The sequence below is a fragment of the Oncorhynchus masou genome, chromosome 30, assembly GCF_036934945.1.
Source record: "Oncorhynchus masou masou isolate Uvic2021 chromosome 30, UVic_Omas_1.1, whole genome shotgun sequence".
Classification (NCBI taxonomy): domain Eukaryota; kingdom Metazoa; phylum Chordata; class Actinopteri; order Salmoniformes; family Salmonidae; genus Oncorhynchus; species Oncorhynchus masou.
The window spans coordinates 5,839,316-5,851,512 of NC_088241.1; the positions used below are offsets into that span (position 1 = coordinate 5,839,316).

The window sequence follows — 12,197 nt, forward strand, 5'->3', positions numbered from 1 at the left end:
ATATTCCCAGGTAAGAAGTTTTAGGTTGTAGTTATTATCGGACTATTTCTCTCTATACCATTTGTATTTCAAATATCTTTGACTATTAATCTCGGGAGTTGAGAGGCTTGAAGTCATAAACAGTGCAATGCTTGAGGCATAGCGAAGAGCTGCTGGCAAATGCAGGAAAGTGCTGTTTGAATGAATGCTTACGAGCCTGCTGCTGCCTACCCCCACTCAGTAAAACTGCTCTATCAAATCATGACTTAATTATAATATAATAACACACAGAAACCCGAGCCTTAGATCATTAATATGGTCAGATCCGGAAAACTATAATTTGGAAAACAAAGCGTTTATTCTTTCAGTGAAATACGGAACCGTTACGTATTTTATCAAACGAGTGGCATCCCTATGTCTAAATATTGCTGTTACATTGCACAACTTTCAATATTATGTCATAATTATGTACAATTCTGCCAAATTAATTAGTTAGGAAGAAATGGTCTTCACACAGTACGCAACGAGCCAGGCGGCCCAAACTGCTGCAAATACCCTGACTCTGCTTGCACAGAACGCAAGAGAAGTGACACAATTTCCCTAGTTAAAAGAAATTCATGTTAGCCAGCAATATTAACTAAATGTGCAGGTTTAAAATATATACTTGTGTGTATTGATTTTAAGAAAGGCATTGATGTTTATGGTTAGGTACACATTGGTGCAACGACAGTGCTTTTTTTGCGAATGCGCTTGTTAAATCACCCGTTTGGCGAAGTAGGCTATGATTCAATGATAAATTAACAGGCACCGCATCGATTATATGCAATGCAGGACAATCTAGATAAACTAGTAATATCATCAACCATGTGTAGTTAACTACTGATTATGTTAAGATTGATTGTTTTTTATAAGATACGCACCTTACCTTGGCTCCTTGCTGCACTCGCATAACAGGTAGTCAGCCTGCCACGCAGTCTCTTCGCTGAGTACAACGTAATCGGCCATAATCGGTGTCCAAAAATGCAGATTACCGATTGTTAGGAAAACTTGAAATCATCCCTAATTAATCGGCCATTCCAATTAATGGGTCAACCTCTACTCCTAACCTGGCCTCATCTCATCTCACCTCACTTCATCACTCTCTATTTAGCAGGCCATTCATGGTCTCTGGCAGGGCACTGGACTAAATGGCTTCCCCCATCTTTCTAACATCACACCCTTTTCCTCCCACTTTCTTTCTTTTCTTTCCCCTTTTCCTATCCTCCTCTCTCTCTCTCTCTCTCTCTCTCCCCAGGCGGAAGTCCATGCTCCTGGCCAATGTGCTGGCCCTTCTGGGTGGAACTCTGATGGGTCTGTCCAGCCTGTGTAAGTCCTTTGAGATGGTCATCATTGGCAGGCTGGTCATTGGCGTGTTCTGTGGCCTGTGTACGGGACTGACACCCATGTATGTGGGAGAGCTGGCCCCCACGCACCTCAGGGGGGCCTTCGGCACCCTCCACCAGCTGGGAGTGGTCATTGGCATACTGGTGGCACAGGTACCACAGAGAGGACCAGGCTCTGGTTCACTTTCATTTAGGTTATTTTGGTTCAAACTCTACTGAGTTTATTGTAATTAATTGAACTTAATGTTATTGAGGTCAACTGATTTAAATGCTGTTCATTTCACTGAATGTAATTGACCGATCTCCTTTTTCTGTATAATCAAGTCAGTTAAATCTGTTTTAGTTTGAGAATTACTTTTCTACTACCTTAAGCTTTAACCCTGGCCATCCTGTTGTCCCTCTCTCTGCTCTGTAGGTCTTTGGTCTGGAGTTTCTGCTGGGGTCAGACTCCCTGTGGCCCCTCCTGCTGTCTCTGACGGCCATCCCTGCTGTGGTGCAGAGCATCATGTTGCCCTTCTGCCCAGAGAGCCCCCGTTACCTCCTCATCAGCCTCAACCAGGAGGAGGAGGCTCGCAAAGGTCAGGGAGAGGAGACATGTTACTGATCATATTACACATAGGAGATGCTACTGATCATATTACACATAGATGTTACTGATCATATTACACATAGGAGATGTTACTGATCATATTACACATAAGATATGTTACTGATCATATTACACATAGGAGATGTTACTGAACATATTACACATAAGATATGTTACTGATCATATTACACATAGGAGATGCTACTGATCATATTATACATAGATGTTACTGATCATATTACACATAGATGTTACTGATCATATTACACATAGGAGATGTTACTGATCATATTACACATAAGATATGTTACTGATCATATTACACAGTTATGAAAACCTAGGTACAGGATGGCAACAACAACTGCCCGAGTTACACCAGGAACTCACAATCCCTCCATCAGTGCTCAGACTGTCCTCAATAGGCTGAGAGAGGCTGGACTGAGGGCTTGTAGGCCTATTGTAAGGTAGGTCCTCACCAGACATCACCAGCAACAACGTTGCCTATGGGCACAAACCCACCGTCGCTGGACCAGACAGGACTGGCAAAAAGTGCTCTTCACTGACAAGTCGTGGTTTTGTCTCACCAGTGGTGATGGTCGGATTCGCGTTTATCATCGAAGGAATGAGTGTTACACCGAGGCCTGTACTCTGGAGCTGGATCGATTTGGAGGTGGAGGGTCCGTCATGGTCTGGGGCGGTGTGTCACAGCATCATCGGACTGAGCTTGTTGTCATTACAGGCAATCTGAACGCTGTGTGTTCGAGGGAAGACACCCTGCTCCCTAAGGTGGTACCCTTCCTGCAGGCTCATCCTGACATGACCCTCCAACATGACAATGCCACCAGACATACTGCTCATTCTGTGAGTGATTTCCTGCAAGACAGGAATGTCAGTTTTCTGCCATGGCCAGCGAAGAGCCCGGATCTCAATACCATTGAGCACGTCTGGGACCTGTTGGATCGGACGATGAGGACTAGGGGCATTCCCCCCAGAAATGACCGGGAAGGTGCCTTGGTGGAAGAGTGGGGTAATATCTCACAGCAAGAACTGGCAAATCTGGTGCAGTCCATGAAGAGGAGATGCACTGCAGTACCAAATACTAACTGTTACTTTTGATTTTGACCCCCCTCCCCCCTTTGTTCAGGGACACATTATTCCATTTCTGTTAGTCACATGTCTGTGGAACTTGTTCAGTTTTATTATTTGACTGTTTACTTAGAAACAATGTGGTGTAAAAGTAATTACATTACAATTACTCTGTTGTTTATTTGGGATTCATTAGTATCAGAAAGTACCTAGTATTTAAAAAAATATCTCGCCCACCCTCCAGCCCTGGTGCGTCTGCGTGGCTGTGAGGACGTAAGTGATGACATCCAGGAGATGAAGGAAGAAGGGATGAAGATGGGCATGGAGAAGAAGGTCACTATTCCAGAACTCTTCCGCTCGCCAGCCTACCGTCAGCCAATCATCATCGCCATCATCCTGCAGCTCTCCCAGCAGCTCTCTGGCATCAACGCGGTGAGTAGACTACAACTCCCACAATGCAACATAATTAGGGCCAGGAGTTATTCCATACTACATTATCGAACTAGGAAAAACATTAGGGACAAAAAGCCTTAAAGAAGGACAGAGAGTTTTTCCTTCTCTTAATCCATGACCCCTGATCTAACAATACATGACAGGTGGAAGCAATATGGTAGAAACCTATCCAGCCCTTTTATAAATTAGTAATGAAGGAAAGGAGATGAGGAAAGAGAAGCATAACCACAGATTTCAAAATAATAAGTTCTCAATGAGCCTTTCCGGATAAAGTTATTGGTAATAGGCATATGTAGTAGGACGTGTAATGTTGCAACTCACACAGTTCTACAGAAGTCACAGTTCAACGTTAGAATGCTGAAACTAAATGATTCAGTGAAGAGATGCCAACATACAGAGACTGTCAAGGCACCACCTCCTCTTCAGCCCAGAGGCTGAGGAAGGAAGCGTTTCATTAAGAGGAATGGATGAAGCATAATAACATGACTAGTGGGATGATCACCCTAAGATCTAATGGAGATTGTCTGTTTATAAGGTCAGTTAACCTGGCTGTCAGTCTGAGTTAGCGTTAGCCAAGTTTATCCTGACTCAGACAGACCCAGGTTAAAGGTCAATGCAATGACCTTTAGACTGGGCCTAATTCAGACGGCTGTAAGAGGGCCCTTTTACTGAACAATGTGTATGTTTCATATGATTGTGTTTTGCTTTTCGTGTTTTGTGTTTTATGTGTTTATAGATATGTATAGTAAAACTGTTGTTTATTGATGTGTGTATAGATATGTGTAGTAAAACTGTTGTTTATTGATGTGTATATAGATATGTGTAGTAAAACTGTTGTTTATTGATGTGTATATAGATATGTGTAGTGAAACTGTTGTTTATTGATGTGTATATAGATATGTGTAGTGAAACTGTTGTTTATTGATATGTATAGTAAAACTGTTGTTTATTGATGTGTATATAGATATATATAGTAAAACTGTTGTTTATTGATGTGTATATAGATATATATAGTAAAACTGTTGTTTATTGGTGTTCATGCAGGGCTCATCTGCTAAAGAGACTGTGGTCTCAGCATGACTCCCTTCTTAAATAAAAGTTACATAAAACTATTCTAAATACAGCATCAATCAAACCCAGAGGGCCACAGAACACACAGAAACAACAGCCCTCTCTCTGTCTGTAGGAGTAAACATGGGTCGACAACAACTAGAGTTAACTAGATACATATCCTCATATTGGTTATGAATTTAGTCAGCAACCTCTCCCTCTCTCCTACTTCCTCCTCAGGTATTCTACTATTCGACAGGTATATTTGACACTGCCGGGGTGACTCAGCCCATCTATGCCACTATAGGAGCTGGGGTGGTCAACACTCTATTCACAGTGGTGTCTGTAAGTATTTTAACACATATCTGGTCAAGTATAATAATACAGAAATAGTACAGCACTACCTTAGACCAGATTCCAATATGAAATGTAATACCCTTGGACACATTCTAAGCACTTCCTTGTTTGATTCACAGCTCTTTCTGGTGGAGAGGGCAGGACGAAGGACCCTGCACCTTATCGGATTGGCTGGAATGGCTGTCAGTGCTCTGCTCATGACCATCTCCCTCTCATTGGTGGTGAGTTTGAATATTGGCTGTTCATCATTTCAAATGTCAAGAACTATTCTTGTCACACCATAAATATCCTTGACTGGATTTTATTCCACTGCTTAACATTAAAAATTATCCGCCGCCATTGTTACAACCCCTATTACTAGCCTGTTCAACCTCTCTTTCGTATCATCTGAGATTCCTAAAGATTGGAAAGCGGCCACAGTCATCCCCCTCTTCAAAGGGGGAGACACTCTAGACCCAAACTGCTACAGACCTATATCCATCCTGCCCTTCTAAAGTCTTCAGAAGCCAAGTGAACAAACATATCACCGACCATTTCGAATCCCACCATACCTTGTCCGCTATGCAATCTGGTTTCCGAGCTGGTCATAGGTGAACCTCAGCCACGCTCAAGGTCCTAAACGACATCATAACCGCCATCGATAAAAGACAGTACTGTGCAGCCGTCTTCATTGACCTGGCCAAGGCTTTCGACTCTGTCAATCACTGTATTCTTATCGGCAGATTCAACAGCCTTTAATGACTGCCATGCCTGGTTCACTAACTACTTCTCAGGTAGAGTTCAGTGTGTCAAATTGGAAGGCCTGTTGTCCGGACCTCTGGTGGTCTCTATGGGGGTGCCGCAGGGTTAAATTCTCAGGCCGACTCTTTTCTCTGCATAATCAATGATGCCGCTCTTGCTGCTGGTGATTCTTTGATCCACCTCTACGCAGTGTCGTGGAAATTTCCTCTATTTACCAAATCATGAGAGCAAACCACACACAAGTCAGAGTTAGTTATCACAACGTCCATCTTTAATTATATGAGCTCTATCACAACCCTGTGACTCTCAGATCAATTCAGTGTCTATCAATGAATTCTCTGAGAGTCCCTTCCACAGTTTAACTGAGATCCTTTATAGCAAAGACACACACAGGATAAGACAGCATCGGCATAATTCATCATTCAGCTTTGTCTCCTTTCTCAAACTCAGAACCATAAACCAATCCTCCATATCAACAGGCATATATCAAATCCATCCTATCTTGACAAGATCACAGAGACACACTGACTGGCACACAGCCATTGTGGAGCCAAGAGATACACGCTTGACCTCTCCCCTCTCTCTGGCCCAAGCAACTTAGTCTTGACATAGAACAGATACTGCAACCCCGCCACAGTATTATACAAAAATAACATTCTGATGAGAAGTAACTTACAAACATATGATGAATATAAAACATCTTACCTTTGTTACCAACATATTCTGATTATTCCCCAACAGCAGACAACACCATTCTGTATACATCTGGCCCTTCTTTGGACACTGTGTTAACAAACCTCCAAATGAGCTTCAATGCCATACCACACTCCTTCCGTGGCCTCCAACTGCTCTTAAATGTTAGTAAAACTAAATGCATGCTCTTCAACCGATCACTGCCTGTACCCTCCCGCCCGACTAGCATCACTACTCTGGACGGTTCTGACTTAGAATATGTGGACAACTATAAATACCTAGGTGTCTGGCTAGACTGTAAACTTTCCTTCCAGACTCACATTAAGCGTCTCCAATCCAAAGTTAAATCTAGAATCGGCTTTCGCAACAAAGCCTCCTTCACTCATTTTGCCAAACATACCCTCGTAAAACTGACTATCCTACCGATCCTTGACTTCTGCGATGTGATTTACAAAATAGCCTCCAACACTCTACTCGGCAAATTGGATGCAGTCTATCACAGTGTCATCCGTTTTGTCACCAAAGCCCCATATACTACCCACCACTGCGACCTGTATGCTCTCGTTGGCTGGTCCTAGCTACATATTCGTCGTCAAACCCACTGGCTCCAGGTCATCTATAAGTCCTGTGTGGCTCAGTCGGTAGAGCATGGCGCTTGCAACGCCAAGCGTCGTGGGTTCGATTCCCGCTGGGGCCACCCATATGTAAAAGTAGTGGCCCCAGCCGACTTGTAAGTCGCTTTGGACAAAAGCGTCTGCTAAATGGGATATATTAAGTCCTTGCTAGGTAAAGCTCCGCCTTATCTCAGCTCACTTGTCACCATAGCAACACCCACCGGTAGCACATGCTCCAGCAGGTTTATTTCACTGGTTATTCCCCAAGCCAACACCTCCTTTGGCTTCCTTTCCTTCCAGTTCTCTGCTGCCAATGAAAATCACTGAAGTTGGAGACTCATATCTCCCTCACTAACTTTAAGCATCAGCTGTCAGAGCAGCTTACCGATCGCTGCAGCTGTACATAGCTCATCTGTAAATAGCCCATCCAACCAACTACCTACCTCATCCCCATATTTGTTTTTGTTTTTCTGCTCTTTTGCACACCAGTATTTCTACTTGCACATCCTCACCTACACATATATCACTCCAGTGTAAATTGCTAAAATGTAATTACTTCGCCACTATTGGCCTATTTATTGCATTACCTCCTTACTTCATTGGCACAGACTGTATAAATATTTTTCTAGTGTGTTATTGACTGTACGTTTGTTTATCCCATGTTTAACTCTCTGTTGTTTTTTTTGTCGCACTACTTTGGTTTATCTTGGACAAGTCGCAGTTGTAAATGAGAACTTGTTCTCAACTGGCCTACCTGGTTAAATAAAGGTGAAAAAAACTAAAACAAACATGTTTGATCCCTCCATTCCATCCTCCTCTCTGAGTAGAAGACCAACCCGTCTCTGAGCTACCTGGCCATCGTGGCGGTGTTTGCCTTCGTGGCCAGTTTTGAGATGGGTCCGGGTCCTATCCCATGGTTCATAGTTGCTGAGTTGTTCTCCCAGGGGCCTCGGCCTGCAGCTATGGCCGTCGCCGGCTGCTCCAACTGGACTGCCAACTTCCTGGTCGGGCTGGGCTTCCCCAAACTGGAGGTTGGTTCTTCTTCCTCATCCTACCCCTCGTACTACAGACACCAATGCATATGTATCAAGATAAATCTGCCGGCCTCAAAGCTGAATGAATTGGATTGGCACCATTATAAGACCAAAACATCAGACAAACTTTACAGTTTAGATTGTGTTACTCTCTAACCTCCTCTCTCGCTCTCCTTTACAGGAGCTGTGTGGTCCTTACGTCTTCATCATCTTCATGATCTTCCTCATATTCTTCATCGTCTTCACCTACTTCAAAGTCCCGGAGACCAAGGGGCGGACCTTTGACGACATTGCCAAAGGATTCGCCGGCACTGCAGGAGCCCAATCTCCTCCCCCAGAGGGTATGGTCACCCTGCCCGTCTCCCCGACGACGGAGAAAGTTCCAATGGTTGAGTTTCCGACGGAAGAGAAGGAGAAGAAGTGATCGTCAGCGAATCCGTAGACAGTGGAACAGTTAGAGAGCAGGGTTACAGGGTTAGACAAGCCCCTTGTGCATAGATACTGTAATGTAGTTTAAGTTACATTTTTTTTTCTCCATTTGAGGTTGAATGGGACTTTTAAAGTGCAGGACTAGAGATATGCACTGTTATGGAAAGGAGCTTCCATATGAAATAGCAGCTTAGTGTCGGGTGTATGTATAATGTGTGTTGGGAATAGGGTTGGGGATGATAATGCAGGCATCATGAGAGTGCGTGTCAAATAGGATTTATGTTTACTGTGTGTCAGTATGTGTGTGTGTGTGTGTGTGTGTGTGTGTGTGTGTGTGTGTGTGTGTGTGTGTGTGTGTGTGCGCGCGCGCGCGTGTGTGTGTGTGTGTGTGTGTGTGTGCCTTCAGTCATTTTCTTTTAAACTGCCTAAAGTATTTATTACTGTAAGTTATTAATGATCATTTGTAATGATCTTTTACCAATGCCCAAGTAATTTATGACATTTATTTTTAGGTGACTTACCTCATAGAGGTAATCATTAATTAATCAATGACAATTTTTTACGGTACTTTTTAATGATTGACATTACAATAAAAACATTTATAGTATTAGCATTTAAGAGGATAAACATTCCAACAACATTCCAACAAATCTCTCTGCCTGGTGTATCCTAACCTAGCCTATCTGTCTCTCTGCCTGGTGTATCCTAACCTAGCCTTTACTTCTCTGGAGCCTGACCTTGAACTGTCACAGAGACTCAACAGCACGATGTGTCTCTCCATGAACTCTGCTTCAGCTAGAACACTGGCCCACCAATGGCTCACCCATATCTGTGGCTTCTGTCTGCCTCATCAGACTACATACAGTATACGCTTCCAATGCCTGGCTGGCCTATCATAGCTATGCTAATGAGGCGTTCAGTAGTAAAATGTATTCAAATCTCCAAATAGTACATCAAACATAGATTCTGGGTTTGGCCAGTATGATAGTAGAATTATTTGACAGCATGATAACAGTCTCTTCAAGACAGTTTGATTGAGAGAATGTGTGGAGGAACATTGAAAAATCTAAGATGTACTCCAACTCATGGGGCAGCAGGTAGCCTAGTGGTTTGAGTGTTGGGCCAGTAATCAAAAGGTCGCTGGATAGAATCCCCAAGCTGACAGGGTAAAAATCTGTCGTTCTGCTCCTGAACAAGACAGTTAAATAAAAAAATGTATGTATCAGATAGGGGTAGAGGTAATATATGGAGCAAAGCCATTCAACCCCTTTTTATTTTACCTCTATTTAACCAGGCAAGTCAGTTAAGAACAAATTCTTATTTTCAATGACAGCCTGGGAACAGTGGGTTAACTGCCTGTTCAGGGGCAGAACGACAGATTTGTACCTTGTCAGCTTGGGGGTTTGAACTCGCAACCTCCCGGTCCAACGCTCTAACCACTAGGCTACACTGCCACCCCTATGGAACAATGACATGCAACTAGTACTTGGAAATTCTACATTGACCTCAGTATGATGTATAGTGGCTGCACAGTTTTTGGAGTGAGATCTAACAATCTAACGTGAGCTGTGTTTGCTTTTATATATCATAGAATAGAATTTATCATAGACTAGATCTGAATGTGAATTTCTAGTCATTTGAACAACCTACCAAGTGTGAAGTATATGATCACAGACAATATATGATTTGTTAGGAACATAGATTTGTTAGGAACATCCTGAAAATAGTTGTTCCAACAAGGTGTCTATGTTAAATGAGAGTATATACCAACCCTGGAGTAATAGTATTTATTGTGACAACAACAGTGTGTAAAAATCATGACATTTCAGTGGTGTAATACTGTATTGTGATTGTGGAGTCTTGTGTAGGTTTTGACCAGGTTAGTTGTTGTTATACATGTTTGTAAGTTATTTCTACTATATTGTAGCTAGTATTCCATAATGATGGCAAATATCTTCTCTGTGTCTCATACAGTATCTACTAATGCATTTTGGTTGTGTTATTACTCATGTGATGTTGTTACTCATTGATAACTGAGCACTTTTCTACCTTTTGGCCTAAAACAACATTTGACCTATCATCACTTTGGCAATCTATCTTTTCTTCGATGGTTGTGAATGTGGTGTGTACATATACAGTATGTTAATATGTGTCTGTTACAAAATACATTCCTGTTATGATAGCTTTCCTCAAAGTTTTCATAACTCATTTCATCATTTTTCTGGCACTGCTGCTTGCACTCTGCACATACTACTGAATGTAACTATGGTGATATACTCTACCATTCGCTGCCATACATATTGTGCTAACATGATGTTAATGTGTATATTATGAATGCAATGGTTCAATGGGCGCTCTTGTTTAGTAATTAATTGTCTTAGTATGTAAATGTTCCACTGTACAGAAGAATTTCTTCTTCTTAAATAATTACATTTCTTGGTCCAATCCTTTTTCATTTTAAGAACCTAGAAAGTTAAAGACTAGCCTCCCTCCTCGTCCACTGTACAAATCCTGACGCCCCACACCCCTACAAAATCCCCAGTGTGTATGAGAGAGAGAGAGAGAGAGAGAGAGAGAGAGAGAGAGAGAGAGAGAGACTGTATAAATTAGTGTTTTTTTTTCAAGCTTTGAGCAACTAAAATAAAATATGTTTTTATTTTAAAGGGAATCTGTGACTATATTTTTGAGCCATTGAAAAATCAGAAGAGTCTTATATTCTCAGTTGGGGTTTTTTCTTCCTCAAAGACATAAAGTCACTTTCCTTGTATCTGTGTGTGTATATCAACATCACTGTATGTATTCTGTGTGTGTTTATTCTATGGTTATTTCTGTGTTCTTCTTCTTGGTGGAAACTACATTTCCCACAATACAACACAAAACCTCCTCTGCCTTGTAGAATTCACTAATCACTGTAACAACGTAATGACGTTTGACCTGGAAATAAAGCCACGAGTGACCATACCAACTGGTGAGTGCTGATTCCTTGTACAGTCAAACACTCAACTCCCAGTTAGTGCAGCATATGTGATAAGTGCAGTGCACATCACCAGTCCTCATTCAATTATTGGTCATTTTCTCCTGATACCTCTGATTCTCCTGATAGTGTCTGCATGTCCTGGTTTAGTACACACATTTACAACAGTGCCAAACTGTTGCATTAGTCAGAGATCTACTGTTATTCTAGGCTAGGATAGATGGATTACATTTCTTACTGTCTCTGCCTCCCTTAATGAGGATCACAGTTCAGCAGATGCGTCTCCAATCTCTGACGGGTTGGGTTAAATGCAGAAGACACATTTCAGTTCAATGCATTCAGTTGTACAACTGACTAGGTATCCCACTTCCCCTTTCCTTTCCATGGAAAATCTACCGAATGTTTAGTCACTGCTAAGAATTGGAGCATGAAAGTCTGCTTGAGCATCAACAAGCTGTAGTAACCAGTCCTGACCAGCAGGCATCGACAAGCTGTAGTAACCAGTCCTGACAGGCAGGTGTCAACAAGCTGTAGTAACCAGGCCTGACCAGCAGGCATCAACAAGCTGAAGTAACCAGTCCAAACCAGCAGGACTTAACAAGCTGTAGTAACCAGGCCTGACCAGCAGGCGTCAACAAGCTGTAGTAACCAGTCCTGACTAGCAGGAGTTAACAAGCTGTAGTAACCAGGCCTGGCCAGCAGGCATCAACAAGCTGAAGTAACCAGTCCAAACCAGCAGGACTTAACAAGCTGTAGTAACCAGTCCTGACCAGCAGGCATCAACAAGCTGAAGTAACCAGTCCAAACCAGCAGGAC

General features: G+C 42.5%; 1 protein-coding gene across 1 annotated transcript in view; it reads left to right on the forward strand.

The window, feature by feature from the left end:
- The window catches only part of LOC135521907 (solute carrier family 2, facilitated glucose transporter member 3-like), a 23,424-nt gene extending 12,056 nt beyond the window's left edge, over positions 1 to 11,368 (forward strand). The window contains exons 5-11 of the mRNA XM_064947714.1: positions 1,274 to 1,514; positions 1,777 to 1,939; positions 3,281 to 3,468; positions 4,780 to 4,884; positions 5,016 to 5,117; positions 7,772 to 7,975; positions 8,160 to 11,368. Of these exons, the coding sequence (XP_064803786.1) occupies positions 1,274 to 1,514; positions 1,777 to 1,939; positions 3,281 to 3,468; positions 4,780 to 4,884; positions 5,016 to 5,117; positions 7,772 to 7,975; positions 8,160 to 8,402 (1,246 nt within the window). The 3' untranslated portion in view covers positions 8,403 to 11,368. The remainder of the gene's footprint in view (positions 1 to 1,273; positions 1,515 to 1,776; positions 1,940 to 3,280; positions 3,469 to 4,779; positions 4,885 to 5,015; positions 5,118 to 7,771; positions 7,976 to 8,159) is intronic.
- The last annotated feature ends 829 nt before the right edge of the window (positions 11,369 to 12,197 follow it).